The sequence below is a fragment of the Amblyraja radiata genome, chromosome 29 (genome assembly GCF_010909765.2).
Source record: "Amblyraja radiata isolate CabotCenter1 chromosome 29, sAmbRad1.1.pri, whole genome shotgun sequence".
NCBI lineage: Eukaryota > Metazoa > Chordata > Chondrichthyes > Rajiformes > Rajidae > Amblyraja > Amblyraja radiata.
This window is the reverse complement of record NC_045984.1, coordinates 21,061,095-21,076,608: the sequence shown is the minus strand read 5'-3', so window position 1 is coordinate 21,076,608 and position 15,514 is coordinate 21,061,095. Positions and strand designations below refer to the sequence as shown.

At 39.4% G+C, this 15,514-nt stretch overlaps 1 protein-coding gene across 1 annotated transcript in view; it reads left to right on the top strand.

The window, feature by feature from the left end:
- Positions 1-14,366, top strand: part of LOC116989730 (mucin-16-like) — a 47,423-nt gene extending 33,057 nt beyond the window's left edge. Inside the window, exons 38-45 of the mRNA XM_033047325.1 lie at positions 3,703-3,840; positions 3,927-3,994; positions 5,136-5,299; positions 5,495-5,682; positions 5,905-5,972; positions 8,420-8,577; positions 12,217-12,329; positions 13,055-14,366. Coding sequence (XP_032903216.1) covers positions 3,703-3,840; positions 3,927-3,994; positions 5,136-5,299; positions 5,495-5,682; positions 5,905-5,972; positions 8,420-8,577; positions 12,217-12,329; positions 13,055-13,147 — 990 coding nt within the window. The 3' untranslated portion in view covers positions 13,148-14,366. The remainder of the gene's footprint in view (positions 1-3,702; positions 3,841-3,926; positions 3,995-5,135; positions 5,300-5,494; positions 5,683-5,904; positions 5,973-8,419; positions 8,578-12,216; positions 12,330-13,054) is intronic.
- The last annotated feature ends 1,148 nt before the right edge of the window (positions 14,367-15,514 follow it).

Genomic DNA, 15,514 nt, shown 5'->3' with positions numbered 1-15,514 from the left:
CGAAACGTCACCCATTCCTTCTATCCAGAGATGCTGCCAGTCCCGCTGAGTTACTCCAGCATTCTGTGTCTATCTCCTTTTCTTAATTTCTCATCTGCTTTGAACAGTGTGGCTTCTGAAAAGTATGACCCCTTGTGGTGTCCCAGTATAGAAACTTGCAGAGTAAGATTCAATAGCTCTGAAAGGTGATCAGTAACAAGTTAAGCAGGCAGCACCAAAACAGCACACAGGAGCACAATGGTACAACATAAATAAATCATAAACACGTACCCTTCTTATTTACATATACTGAAGTTGACAGGCAGTAAACCTGACAAAACCTGACCCGCTGAGTTACTCCAGCATCTGACCCGCTGAGTTACTCCAGGATTTTGTGTTTACCCTGACAAAACTATACATTGTTAAACCTTTGAAATTGTTGCACATTGAACGTTTGTTTTGTGATTTTTGTTGTTGTTATTTTTATCTGCTTAAGTGGCTTAATACCTATCTGTAGCAACGCAATGTACTTTTCTTTGTTGTCCACCTTATGGTCAATGGTTGAGACATAGTTAGAATTTTACAATATATATTGTTCAATTTTACTCTTTAATTAGGTATTATTATTTTTTAATTTCTATTTGCCTGCACATTCATATGTTGTGTCGTATGCAGGAATTAATGCTCTTCCCATTTCCATGTATCATCTGAGCTAATCATCTAAAGACTACATAACAAAGATACATAGAAAATAGGTGAAGGAGCATGCCATTCGGTACTTCAAGCCACCAATGCCATTCAATGTGATCATGGCTGATCATCCACAATCAATAGCTGTCCCCTCCCATCCGCCCGCCCTCGGGCTACTCCTCCTCCTCCCTTTGTCCTTCTTTCTTTCCCCACCCCCTATCAGTCTGAAGAAGGGTTTCGGCCCGAAACGTCGCCTATTTCCTTCGCTCCATAGATGCTGCTGCACCCGCTGAGTTTCCCCAGCAATTTTGTGTACCATCCACAATCAATACCCTGTTCCTGCCTTCTCCCCATATCCCTTGATTTCGCTAGCCCTTAGAGCTCTATCCAACTCTCTTTTGAATGCATCCAGTGCCTTCTGAGGCAGAGAGTTTCACAAATTCACAATTCTCTGCGTGAAAAAGTATTTCCTCATCTCCGTTCTAGGCCTATCTCTTATTCTTAGTTCTGGACTCCCCCAACATTGTGAACATGTTTCCTGCATCTCGCATGTCCAATCCCTTAATAATTTTCCATGTTTCTATAAGATCCCCTCTCATCCTAAATTCCAGTGCTTACAAGCCCAGTTGTTCCATTCTTTCATCATATGACAGTCCCGCCATCCCAGGAATTAACCTCGTAAACCTACGTTACACTCCCTCAATAGCAAGAATGTCCTTCCTCAAATTAGGAGACCAAAACTGCACACAATATTCCAGGTGTGGTCTCACCAAGGCCCTGTACAACTGCAGAAGAACCTCTTTGCTCCTATACTCAAATCCTCTCATTATGAAGGCTAACATGCCATTAGCTTTCTTCACTGCTTGCTGTACCTTCATGCTTACTTTCAGTGACTGATGTACAGGGGGCATCCAGGTCTTGTTGCACTTCCCCTTTTCCTATTCTAATTTCAGATTCAGATAATAATCTGCCTTCTTGTTGTTGCCACCAAAGAAGATAACCTTACATTTATCCACATTATACGGCATCTGCCCACTCACCTAACCTATCCAAGTCACCCTGCATCCTTATAGCATCCTCTTCACAGTTCACACTGCCACTCAGCTTTGTGTCAACTGCAAATTTGCTAATGTTACTTAATTCTATCTATATCATTGATATGTACTGTGAATAGCTGCGGATCCCAGCACTGAGTCTTGTGCCACCCCACTAGTCACTACCTGCCATTCTGAAAGGGAACCATTAATTCCTACTCTGTTTCCTGTCAGCCAACCAATATTCGATCCATGTCAATACCATACCCCCAATACCATGTGCTCTAATTTTGCCCACTGATCTCCTGTGTTGAACCTTGTCAAAGGCTTTCTGAAAGTCCAGATATACTCCATCCACTGGCTCTCCCTTATCCATTTTACATGTTACATCCTCAAAAAATTCCAGAAGCTGAGTCAAGCAAGATTTCCCCTTCATAAATCCATACTGACTTGGACCGATCCTGTTACTGCTATCCAAATAATATTACTTCTTTAATAATTGACTCCAGCATCTTCCCCACCACCGATGTCAGGCTAACTGATCTATAATTCCCTGCTTTCTCTCTCCCTCCAGTCTTAAAAGTGGGATAACATTAGCTACCCTCCAATCCACAGGAACTGATCCTGAATCTATAGAACATTGGAACTGAACCAGAATCTATTGAACTCTAGAAATGAGTCCACAATTTCTAGAGCCACCTCCTCGAGTATCCTGGGATGCAGACCATCAGGCCCTGGGGATTTATCGGCCTTCAGTCCCATTAGTCTACCCAACACCATTTCCTGACTAATGTGAATTTCCTTCAGTTTCTCTGTCACCCTAGATCCTCTGTACCCTAGTACAGCTGGGAGATTGTTTGTGTCTTCCTTAGTGAAGACAGAACAAAAGTACCTGTTCAACTTGTCTGCCATTTCCTTGTTCCCCATAATAAATTCACCTGTTTCTGTCTCCCATTTGTCTTAACTAACTTTTTCCTCTTCTTCTTCCATAACCTGGAGCACATGTTGTTTGCCACCCTCCTGTGGTGATCCCCTAGTCTGCTTCTAAGTTTGCTTGACTGTGAATTGAATGTAATTTTCACCTATAGCATACGACATCTATATTCAGCTCTTTAATGGGTTATAAATAGCATTAATGTATTCTAGGCATATTTTTAAAATTGTATAATAGAAACTTTAAAAAAGGAATTTAGGAAGGAGGAAACCAAAGCAGGAAATGGAATTTGAAAAAGTAATATGTGTAAAAATAACCAAAAGAAAAAGATAGGTAGCTAATAAAGTCAAAGGACAGAACAAAGTTAAAGAGGCAACATTCAATTCTGCTTAGGTTGCTTACAACCCAACAATGGGAACATTGAATTTTTCAATATTAGATAACAGCCCCCCTTTCCCCCCCCCCCCTCTCTTTCATGTGCCCTCCCACCCATTATCCCACCACCTATATCCCTACCTCCGGCTTTACATTTCACTCCTCTACTTATCTGACACCCCTTTGTCTCTTTTGCATCTCCAGCTTTTGGCCACCCATCTGTCAATCACTTGCCCCGCCCCTTCACCTGTATGCACCCATCACTTGCCAGGCTTTGTCCTGCCCCCACCTCTTTTCCAGCTATCTTCCCACCCCTCCCCATAATCAGTTTGAAGAAGGATCTCAACCTGAAACATTGCCTATCCATGTCTTCCAGGGACGTTGCCTGACCCACTGAGAGGTGCTTAAAAAGATTTTAGATAGGCACATGGATTTACAGTGTATGGAGGGATAGATCACGTGCTGCTGGCAGATTAGTTTATCTTGGCGTCATGTTCGACACAGATATTGTGCACCAGAGAGCCTGTGCTGTACTGTTCCATGTTCTAATTGGGGAATTAGTAATTTATTTCCCAGCATCTTTCCCAATGTTTGTGCAAGTTGCAATGATAAAGCAAAGCCTATGTTAAAAAGCAAATGAAACAGGTTACCAGTAAAACAGCATTGCTTATTTCATGTTTTCTCATCCTGACTACATCTCAACAACCAGGTCAGAAAACTCTGTGCTTTGATGTGCCTGTTATCATCACCAACCTACCATTCAGTTCAGTTCTACTTGACCCAACCTCGTCAGTGTATCAGTCGGCTTCAGCTCTGGTCATTTATCAGGTACCCCTAAATACAATTAAATAATCTTTATTAAAATAATTTAACTAATGTGATGATAATTATTAACAAGTCTATTTTTCTTTCAGCTCAATGCCATCTTCCGTAACAGCAAAATAAATGCTCGATTTTTAGAATGTTCAAACATCCTCTTAAGGTAAGAATATTAGCTTTTATAGATTTGCTTACAAATTGGGGACCTTGTAGACTATTCATCTATACTATGAGTGCCTGATTTAGCACTAATACATAATGGTGCCTTAGTATCAATATGATTGACAACAGGTTTAAATTATTCATCGGATTAGAATGACTATTTATTTAGTATTGCTCTTTTTTCTCCATGTTATGATTAATTCCATGGAATTCTTTGCCACAGAAGGTTGTGGAGGCCGTCAATGGCTATTTTTAAGGCAGAGATAGATAGTTGTTTGATTAGTATGGGTGTCAGGGGTTATTGGGAGAAGGTAGGAGAATGGGGTTAGAAGGGAGAGATAGATCAGCCATGAGTGAATGATGGAGTAGACATGTTAGGCCGTGTGGCCTAATTCTGCTCCTATTATTTATGATTCCACCTTATCAGGCAAGAATCTCATTATAAAATAAATATCCCAGAAGGTTTTGCTTTGTGCTTTGGAGGGAGGATTATTTGCCTTGAAATTTACCACTGATTAATGCGATGGACATGCTTCACAAAGCTGTTTTTCACCAGAATTGATTTCAGAGACAGAGCAGTCTTCTCAAAGTATTATACAGAGCATTTAACATTGTTGTTTGGGGATAGATTACGAGGCAATTATTTTGATAAAGGAGATGTAATTTCCTCTAAAAATTGATGATAAAATATTGATCAATAGACATAAAAATACAGTTGAATTATTGAGACAATGCATGTTAGTGTTAATATGGCAAATACCACAGGATAGGTTTCACCTAGGTTTTAGCATCTCAGACATATCACCCCCTTCCTGGTCTTCCTTGCAGCTCTATAGGCCTCTTTTGTCTCCTTCTCCATTGTGATGAAAGGCCGAGGATACAGAGCAAGAGGCCCTTTGGTCCACAATGCCAAGATAAACGAATCTCCTCTACTCGCACATGATCCATAACCCTCCATTCCCTGCAATCCATGTGTCTATCTAAAACCTCTTAAACACCATTGTGAAAAGGCCAGGAACAAATATTCCTCTGACGCAAGTCTGAACTAAGTTAGCTAAAGATATGCAATTTAGTGAATAATGTTCTCTCGAAACTAAGAGTTTTATTTAGAAATAACATTTCAATTAATTTATATTTGGCAGCGTGACAAACGAGGGCTTTGTGAAAGCACTTGCCGACTGCTTTTTCAAGAATTATTCTCAGCAGATTGACAATGTTATTGTGGAGCAGGGATTCAGAGACGGAACAAATAAAACATCCAGCACTGCAACTTATGAATTTAACACCAATAATGTTCAGATAACTGGTATGTAACTTATTTTATTCAAATGCTATATGCATTTCAATAAGTCCATACATATCAGCGTGAATTATATTTGGATTTCATTCTCATTATGTGCAATTCTATCCTGATACCGATATATAGATATAGATTTTACACTTGACTGTAATCGTTTCTGATTTAACTTTGGAGAAATATTAAAAACATGTCTTATTTTAGGCTGCGAGGAAGCAAAATCTACCATCACAGCTGCTGCACCAGGACAGCCTCCAACAATAGCTTCAGCACGCCAACGGGACCTCCCCTTTCAAATTAACTTCACAATAGTAAACGTCAACTTTACAGACCAACTCCAAATTTTAAATTCTTCTGAATATATAAACCTAACAACCAATATCATAGCAAGGGTAATGATTTCTGCTTATATTAATTGTTGGACATTAAAATATTTAAAAGTTAATGACTAAATCTTGGACTTGATTTATTTAATTTTGAAATAGTTTTAATGTAACGCAAATGTAATAAATTTATTTTGTTCCGCTTCATTCATTTTCAGGCAAATTAATTAAAATTATTATTTTGGTTTTTTACAAAGGATTAGACTTACATTCACCATCATTCTTTTACAGCTTCAAGATCTTTTTACAAACAGTGATCTAAGCGAATGCTATAAATTTTGCAATGTTTCGAATTTAAGGTAAGGAAAAGTTATGTATTTCGTAAAAACATCTAGAAATCTATCAATATAAATAAATAACCAATTGTTAAACATTAAATATTATTTATGTAAATTTTAGTTATTCTTAGCTGTCACTGAATGCTATAAACTATAAAACTGGCCTTGCAAGATTTTTACACGAAGCAAAACCTAGTGTCAATGGTTGTCAGAATGAGTTATGTACATTACCAAAGGCAGCTCCCTTGAAAAGCTGAAGAAACAAGAGTATAGATTTTAGAATCAGGAGTAAAAAGAAAACAGCTGGAGGAACTCGGCCCATGGCATCCTCTGTAGAACGGTTGGGGCGATAGGCAAACTGGAGGGGGTCTAACGATGAGGGGAGGCTGGCAGTAATGTGGGGTTTCACCAGGCGTTCAAAACACTTCATTATTATTGGGGTCAGGGCGACAGGGCAGTAGTCATTTAGGCAGGCAACAACTGGTTTCTTCACTATGGGGATTATTGTGGAAGTTTTGAGGCATGTGGGGACAATGGCTTGACTAAGGGAGATGTTAAAGATGTCTGTTAGCACATCTGCTAACTCCTCAGCACATTCCTTGAGCACACGTCCTGGGATGTTGTCGGGTCCGACTGCTTTCCACGGGTTGACCTTGGACAGGGTTCTCCGTGTGTCCATCGGGTCTATGGTCAGGACTGGCTGGTCGGTTTGTACGCAGGGACTGGCTCTCCCCTTGGGTGTGGTGTTTGCTGCATCAAAACGTGCAAAGAAGTTGTTCAGTTCATCTGGGAGAGAAGTGTCCGTGTCAGTTACCTGCTGCCTTGCCTTGTACCCCGTCAGTGTTTGGATTCCCTTCCACATCCTCCTGGTGTCTCCTGTGTCACAGAGGTGTCCCTGGATTTTCCCCGCGTAGGCACGTTTCACTGCCCTGATTCCTTTTTCCAGTGCAGTCCTGGTAGATCAAAGAGCGGCTGTGTTACCGGCTCTGTAGGCTGCATCACGAGCCCTCAGCAGCGAGCGCACCTCAGCAAGAGTATAGATTTTAGAATCAGGAGTAAAAGGAAAACAGCTGGAGGAACTCGGCCCAAATGTCCACCGTATGTTCCCTCCACAGATGCTGCCTGATCCACTGAGTTCCTCCTGGGACCTATTCACTGCTGAGGTCTCACTTTGACTTCCCAGATGCCAGCAGGATGCAGAGAGTTAGTTTCATTAAAACCCTCCCCTCTCCCCACTACAGGTAGATGCAGACAGGCAGTAAGTTCATACAGTCAGTCTGGATGGTGGGGTGAAATCGGGTCCAATTTTGCCCTTAGTTTCACATAAATTAATTGCAGAAATGATATTAATTAGTATTCAGAAATTTCATTTGATTCTAAGTGGAAACATTTTATTAGAATTGGATTTCCTTGTAAACTTCCTCTGGGGCTTTCCCTGGTAAGTTCTATTCTGACCACAGCTCACTCATGTAAACCGTTTAATGTATTTGTGTTGGCATGTCGTAATTTGTCTCCTTTCGAGGAACTACAACCCACAGATCCAGCCAGATATGCATTTAGAGCTCATGGCCATCAATGAATTTCTAGGCCTTATTATCTGTGCTTCCATTCCGACTGATATAGCATCAACAGATACACTGAGGTTGAATGGGAGGTGCCAGTCACAGCATTTAATTCATATAGTAAGCATATTGGTAGTATGGCATGAAAGAGTGAATGTGTAGGAAAGAACTGCAGATGCTGGTTTAAATCGAAGGTAGACACAAAATGCTGGAGTAACTCAGCGGGACAGACAGCATCTCTAGAAAGAAGGATCGGGTGACGTTTCGGTTCGAGACCCTTCTTCAGACTGATGTCAGGGGAGTGGACGGGGCAGAGATAGAATGTAGTCAGAGACAGTAAGACTGGTGGGGGAACTGGGAAGGGGGAGGGGATGGACAGAGAGGGAAGGCAAGGGCTATTTGAAGTTAGAGAAGTCAAATGTATATACCGCTGGGGTGTAAGCTACCCAAGCGAAATATGAGGTGCCATTCCTTTTAAAAAAAAGAAACAGCATAAAGACCTTTTATGAAAGTTGAGGGAGATTCGAGGGGGAAATTAAAAAATGACATTGTTTAAATTAATCTCCAAAAATAAATGTAATTCAAAGCATAAGATTCTGGTGGTTAAAGTTAATTTTCTGGAGAGGTTAAGATTGATTGTCATTAAAATATACTTATATGAAGGGTATATTCTAAGAACTTCTCCCAACTTAAATATGTATCTCAATGATCAATCTTTAGGCAGATATCATTTTTGCAGAGTTTTTGGATGTGCTCCCTCTATATATTTAGCTATGTGTATGATTACTGTAAATTACTATTGAATTAATACGAATGATGAGCAATAATATTTCTCCTGTGAAATATGACATAGTTAAGAATGAAACTCATGTTTTACTCCGTGTTAAATTGTTATCTCCCCAACAGCTCAGGATCAGTGAAAGTTTCCACTTCGTGCTACTTTGACCCTTTTAAACAAAATACAGTAATCACTTCAGAATTAATCAAATCAAATTTTGATATTGGAACAAATGGATCAATGCAGCTTGGTGAATTTCAACTAAAATCTGGCAGTGTAATTGTGGGTATGTATCACTGCTATTTCTCTTCATATATTCACTTATTCTATGTTGGCACGCCTATTCTGTACGCAAAGACACAAGATATTACAGATGCTGAAATCTTGTGCAAAAAAACAAAGTGGTGGAGGACCTCAGCAAGTCAGGCAGCATTTGTGGAGGGAATGGACAGATGGCATTTTGTCTATTCTGCAATTGTTAAAATAGGGCAGAACCTAACAAAAATAAATGGCAAGCAGCTACTTTCAGGTGAAATGCCATCCCATAAATAGCGATAATGAGAGCTCAGAGTCAACATGTTGTCATGAAACGTAAGGATGGCGAGATTAGGGAATCCTGGATGACACAAGATGCTGAAGGATTAATGAAGAATCAAAAGAAAGCATTTGACAAGAATAAGCAACTGGAATAAGCAACACATCCCCCTGTGTGGGATAAAGGGAGAGAATGAAGGCATTTAAAAAGTAAATTAGGAGGGCAAAAAGAGGCCTTGAATTATGATAGGCAGGCAAAATTAAAGAGAAACCCTAGGCATTCTACAAATATTTTATATGGAAGGGAATAACCAGGGAAAGAGTAGATTCCCTTAGGAATCAAAGGGATAATCTGTGTGTAGAGCCATGGTCACTTACGTTTCCTTGGCATACAAATTACACGACCTCGTGGTCGCATTGAGCCGCGACGGTCCAGCGAAGGTCACGCGCGACTTCATTCGACCGCACAGCCGTCTGGAGCGCGTGACGTCATTTGAAGATGGACGCAAAATGCTGGAGTAACTCAGAGGGACCAGCAGCATCTCTGGAGAGAAGGAATAGGTGATGTTTCGTGTCGAGACCCTTCTTCAGTCTGAAAGAAGGGTCTTGACCCGAAACGTCATCCATTCCTTCTGTCCAGAGATGCTGCCGGTCCTGCTGAGTTACTCCAGCATTTTGTGTCTATCTTCAATTTTCTTGGCCCCGCTCTGGGAGTAGAAGTGGGGGCGGATCCGGACCGCAACGTCAAGGGCTTTCTCATTGTTATGTTTAACGATACCAAGCAGGTCAAGTGGATAGTGTGGAATTCTTGTCTACATTGGATGCTAGCCTTCATTGGCCATGGAATAGAATAAAATGACTGGAATATCATGTTACAGCCTTATAAAACATAAGCTTGGCCATACCTAGACTTTTATGTGCAGTTTGGGGAAAATGTGTGTGGAGAGAATGCAGAATGTTGTCTGGTTTGAAGGATGTCATTTACAGGGAAAGATTGGATAGGCCGACTTTTTCCTGAAAGAAAGAGACCAAGTGGTAAATAGGATGAGATACAGTAAGCAGCATAGACTAGCAATGTTACAAAATTTTGAGATTTAAAAAATCAAGTCTGCAATATATCCCATCAGATAAAGCATAAAAAGAAGTTTAATTTGACACCTAATTCACTTTCATATCTTTAGTATTAAAAATGTTATGGCCATTTTCATACTCTGAAATTAGCATCTTGTTCCCTATTGCTTTTCCATTGACTTAACTCAAAAGCTGTGATCGAGGACAGTCAAAAGCCCATATCTTTCTTAAAAATTAAGAGAACTGAATAAAATGTTCAGTTATTATAGATTGAAGCATTCTAAAACAAATATGAAACAATCTTACTTGGATGACCTGAAATTAAAGCATATAATTAGTTATCTAATTGTAGCTAATTACAAAATTCAATTACTAGATCTAAACATCTATCCATTTCTTAAGAAAAGGTTAACATTTTTAAATAGCCTAAGTGTCCAAATAACATTCACACAAGAATTCACAATATAACATGATTTTTAAATCTCATTGTCATGAATTTATAGGCCAAATGGAAGGAATTTAGTGTTTAATTCCCGTAAATTAATGGCCATTTAAATCACCTTGCGAGTGAGATTTTGTGGAACGCGATCGTTTGGAACGTTGCGGTTGCGGTGAATTTAAACCCCATATCGGCAGGAAAAACACTGCCGGTTCGTATGGGGCCTTAATCACATTTTTGCCGATGAAATTTTGATTAAAGTAATGCTAAGAAGCAAGTTTATATGTAAAATACACGACTTACCTTATGTTTTGTCCCCTACGTGAGATCTGTCCCATTGTCGGCGTTGACGGCGTTAGAAGTAGATTTTTATTTTACTGCAGCGATTAAATTGTCCAGCGGTTTGTTTTTTTTAATTTCCGAGAACGGCAGTCGGAACGATTTTCCGGCATCAGGTCGTAGCCCGAGAAAATATATCTCGGACAGGCAGGAGAAAACGGTATTTTAATCCCGCCCCCCCCAAAGACGCCAAAATCGCGCACACGGCCAGTGGCAGAACTGCAGCGCCGCTGAAGGCAAGTTTTGTAACATACCTACATAGACATGGTGAGCCGAAGGGCTTACTTTTCTACAGTGCAAATCCATGATTCTATGGTTTATAGTGCTAACTCCCAAGATATCACATGGGACGGAAATTGAATTTGCATAGATTTTGAAAGCTGTTTCTTAGATACTTTTGGACAACATGAATATCTCCAGATCCATTATTCTCCTCTCAGAAGTAATTTTTTCTAATTTCTCAGTTTTAAAGTTCTCAACCAGTTTTAAACCAGTTTTTTAAAGCCCTGTCCCACTGTACGAGTTCATTCAAGAGTTCTCCCGAGTTTACCCTAAATCGAACTCGGAGATTTACGGTAATGGCCGCACGTAGGTACTCGGGGCTCTCGTGGACATTTTTCAACATGTTGAAAAATCTTCACGAGTCTTCCTGAGCTTACCGCGTTTCCCGAGTACCTGCCGTTACCGTTACGAGCCGCTAAGAGACGTCCCCAAGCTCTGACTTACCCGCTACGTACATTCTACGTGCTTCCACGAGTTTGATTACTTTTTAAACTCGGGAGAGCTCTTGAATGAACTCGTACAGTGGGACAGTGCTTTTACAGGCGCTCAGGGGAAGTCCTCAGGGCTGTGCATAATTGGTGTAGGAAGGGCTTTCTCATTGTTATGTTTAACGATACCAACCCAGATTCTATCAAATCTGCCCGTGCGTGCAAAAACAACCTCCTTTACATTATTACCATTGCTTAATCAGTGTTTCGTAATAAACCCAGCTCAGCCAACCTCTTGATATTTCTCAAGTTCAAGTTTACTGTGACACACATGAGTTTGACAAGGCACTGATACAAGGACAAATCTTGCTTGGAGCAGTATCACAGGCATGTAGACTCAGACACACCAAAGCAAATTATACATAAATTAAACATACCATTCTAAAATAAATAAAACAGTACAAAAAAAAAATGAGTACAAAAACAAAATTAAAAAAGAAAAAATGCAGTGCAAGAAGTGGGTCGTAGCATTCTGTTGTCATGGTAAGTTAGGGCTGTGTAGGTAGGTTCAAGAACATGATAGTTGTAGGACAATAGCTGTTCCTAACCTGGTTCAGACTCACACTGGTTTGGGATTACAGTGCATTAAACCTGATATTGTTAACATCAATTTCCAATCAACCCTTGCCTTCACTCCATAATTTTGCACAACGTTTCTTTAAAAAAGTGGGATATATTTGGTGTATAATGTAGATAATTAAACCTAGTAAGCCATAATTGAAATATTACTTGTTTTGTATAATTATATTGCGATGTATTCATTTATTTCCAGCCGGCAAACCACCTGGACCTTTGAATGGAAGTGAATTGCCATATTGGGCCATCATAGTTATAGTATTGGCCATTCTGCTGGCTTTGTTTCTCCTTGTCATTTTGAGCTCTTTGGTAAGTACATTCAGTTCTTGTAATTATATATAGCCATATCTAAAGCACTGTTACATTAAGCGGCCCAGGTTAACATGTGCTGCAAGTTGCTCACTAATTACATAGATCTTTGATAAAATTAAGTAAAATGGACAATTTTATACAGTTACCCAGTAATTGTCAGAATCATCTGATGGAAATGTCTGTTCAAAACAATTATAACCAATTTCAGAATTACATTTAACAACTGGATACAGGTGAGGGACGTTTGATTGGCACATGCATATTTATCACAACAAATTTTGTCTAACATTGGTCACTTACTCCACCCATCTGCCAATCACCTCCCTCCCTCCCTCACCTGCATCCACCTATCACTTGCCAGGCTTTGTTCCTCCTCACCCGCCTCTCTTTCCCACCTTTTTCTCCCCGCTTACTGCAATCAGTCTAAAAATGGGTTCCAACTCGTAACATCACCTCCATATTCTCCAGAGATGCTGCCTGATCTGCTGAGTTATTTCAGCAATTGTGGTTTGCTCAAGATTCCAGCATCTGCAGTTCCATGTAGCTTTGTTTAATCTCACATAATGGAAAAAGCATAGGATTCATATTAACCTGGAGTTCAAAATGATCAATCACATAATTTAGATTTCTCCATGAATAAATAGCCTACATCTTGAAAACTCACATTGTTACATATTCTCCGACATCAAGCCTAACACTCTTCAAACGTCATTTTCTTCCAGATTACATTGTGCGTTAAGAAGAAGTTTCATGGCTTCTACGACATGTTACAAAATCCTTTTGGAATCTACTATTCTCATCTGGATGGAAAGTAGTAGTTCTGGCACTTGAAAGTTAATCTTTCGAATATGATCATGTTATATTTAAGAATGTATGTAATAAAAGTTTGTTGCAGCAAATATGCAAACAGAGATGTTTTATATATTTATGAGTAAATCACCTTGAACAGCAACTTATTGTATGCCAAAGATTGTATTCTTCCTTGATTTTTTCTGAGAATCTAATGCCTGTCTCTTGTGCATATACATCCACTTCCTTCCTGAAAAAAAAATAGAACCAATTTTAGATCTTTTTTCAAAGAGTGCAAATGTCTTTCATCCTTCACAGTATCAAATATAAATGATCTACTGTTGTTTAATTTGATTAGCCAAGGGATGCTATTTATGTATCCACTCGGTCTACTGTTACACATAAGTAAGGAGAATATTTAATACTTGTAGTTATAAAGGCAATAAAGTTTGTATTCTGAAATTAACCTGTCTACAAAAGTAATTTTTGTAATTAGAAAATGGTTTAAATTTCATCTCATATTACCACTTTTCACCAGCTTCACAGAAGTATTAGTGTCACTGCCAACCCAGGTCAGTCGATTCCACTTTGTCTCTTGCTCATTACCTTCACCTCAGGCTTGGTCCCACCACCACCAATAACCTAGCTACCAGCCAAAGGAATTCATCAGGTCCCATCTGGCTAGTGCCCCCAATTCATCCATTTTATATCAATGAGGCTCAATGCTGAATCGACCGCACACAGCTTATGGATTCTTCATCAATTCGATGATCAGTTTGGATATTGAATTCTGTTTCCCAATGTGCTCATACAAAGGAGCAGGCACATTAAACATGTGTTTGTTGACAACATTCTAATGAAAAAGGCATCCACTTTTTAAAATCTTCAAATAATCTGCACTTCATTTCCTCATATACCTGCATTTTAATGTAAAGATTATGTCTGCGACTCCATTGTTGCATTATATATTTATAACAAATTGGAGGGATGATTCTGAAGTTTACTGTTGCCCTTGGAGAGTACTCAAAATAAATACACCAAAAAAAAATGGGCATAATGTTTTAAATTACAGAATCAGCCCTCAGAAAATCAAAAGTGTGTTAGTTTGGAAAATCTAATAGAAGAAATAATTTTACATAGCTGCTATGTATCATAATTTATAATTATTAATTTAATATACTGTTTTACTTTATTATGTGAACATGGTGAGATTTCCTAACCCAATAAAAGACATCTATGTTTTAATGGTTGAGTAGATCATAGTTTTTTTTTAATATGTTAACACAAAATTATTTGGTTCAAATATTATTTTCGATGTTGTGAAAGTAATAATTATTGTCTTGTATAAAGACATTCCAGCTGTTTGCATTCACATTATAAATGGAATATTGAGGGTTAAAAAATGCAATGTAGCAGGATCATTAGGATATAACCCAGTAAAATGAAAAATACATTTACAATACTTAAACACACAAAACTTATACTTTAATTCATACATGAGCAAATAATATTAGTTAAGACACACATATCACATTGAATGGAAAATAGCTCCTGAGCCTTCTGCAGAAGTGAGGCATCAAGGTATGCAAAACACAGTATAAACACTAAAAACAAAAATCAGCAGAAACTCTGCAGGTCAGGCAGCACCTGTGGAGGGAACGAACAGATTTTTTTCAGGTTGAGTCTCTTCCTCAGGCTAATTGTAGTGGGGTGAAAGCTGAAAAAGGGAGGTTGGGGTGGGGCAAAGCTTGGCAAGTGATGAGTAGATATGGGGGAGGGAGGGGTGATTGGCAGATGGATGGAGTAAGTAACAAAAAGAGGAAAAGTGCAATGTAAAACTGGAGGGAGTGATAAGGGAGAGAGGGGAAAGAGAAACTAAAAGGAAAATATGGGCCTCAGAGAAGGAAGGTGAATGTACAAAGGATCAATGTGACTGGGGTGGTAGGAGATAGTTGGAGAAATGTGTAAACACACGTTTTATCTCTCCAATCTATTCTTTAAGACTGCTTATTACATTTCTCCATGGCATTGTTAATGATCCAGCCACAAAATGGGAACCCATAGGAAAGAAGGTCCCTGTGTTTTTAAGAGGGCAAAAGTCACTCTCTTGGGGAGTTTGGTGCGGGGTCTGTAAGTGAATGTTACATGGTGTGAGGAGTCCAGGGGGGATCTGAGTAAAGTTTAACAATACAGGACTGCCAACTCTCATGCATTGAGCATGAGACGCATGCATTTCGCCAAATTCTCACGCTGTTCACAAATTTCTCACGCTCTGACAACATTGTCTATGGGGTGGCTTGCAAGTAAGACTGAATCGCAGGGGACTATGACCACCAAGGCCACTTTATCAAAGAGAGATGAGGGAATGCTGTGTGCTCTATTTCACAGAGATA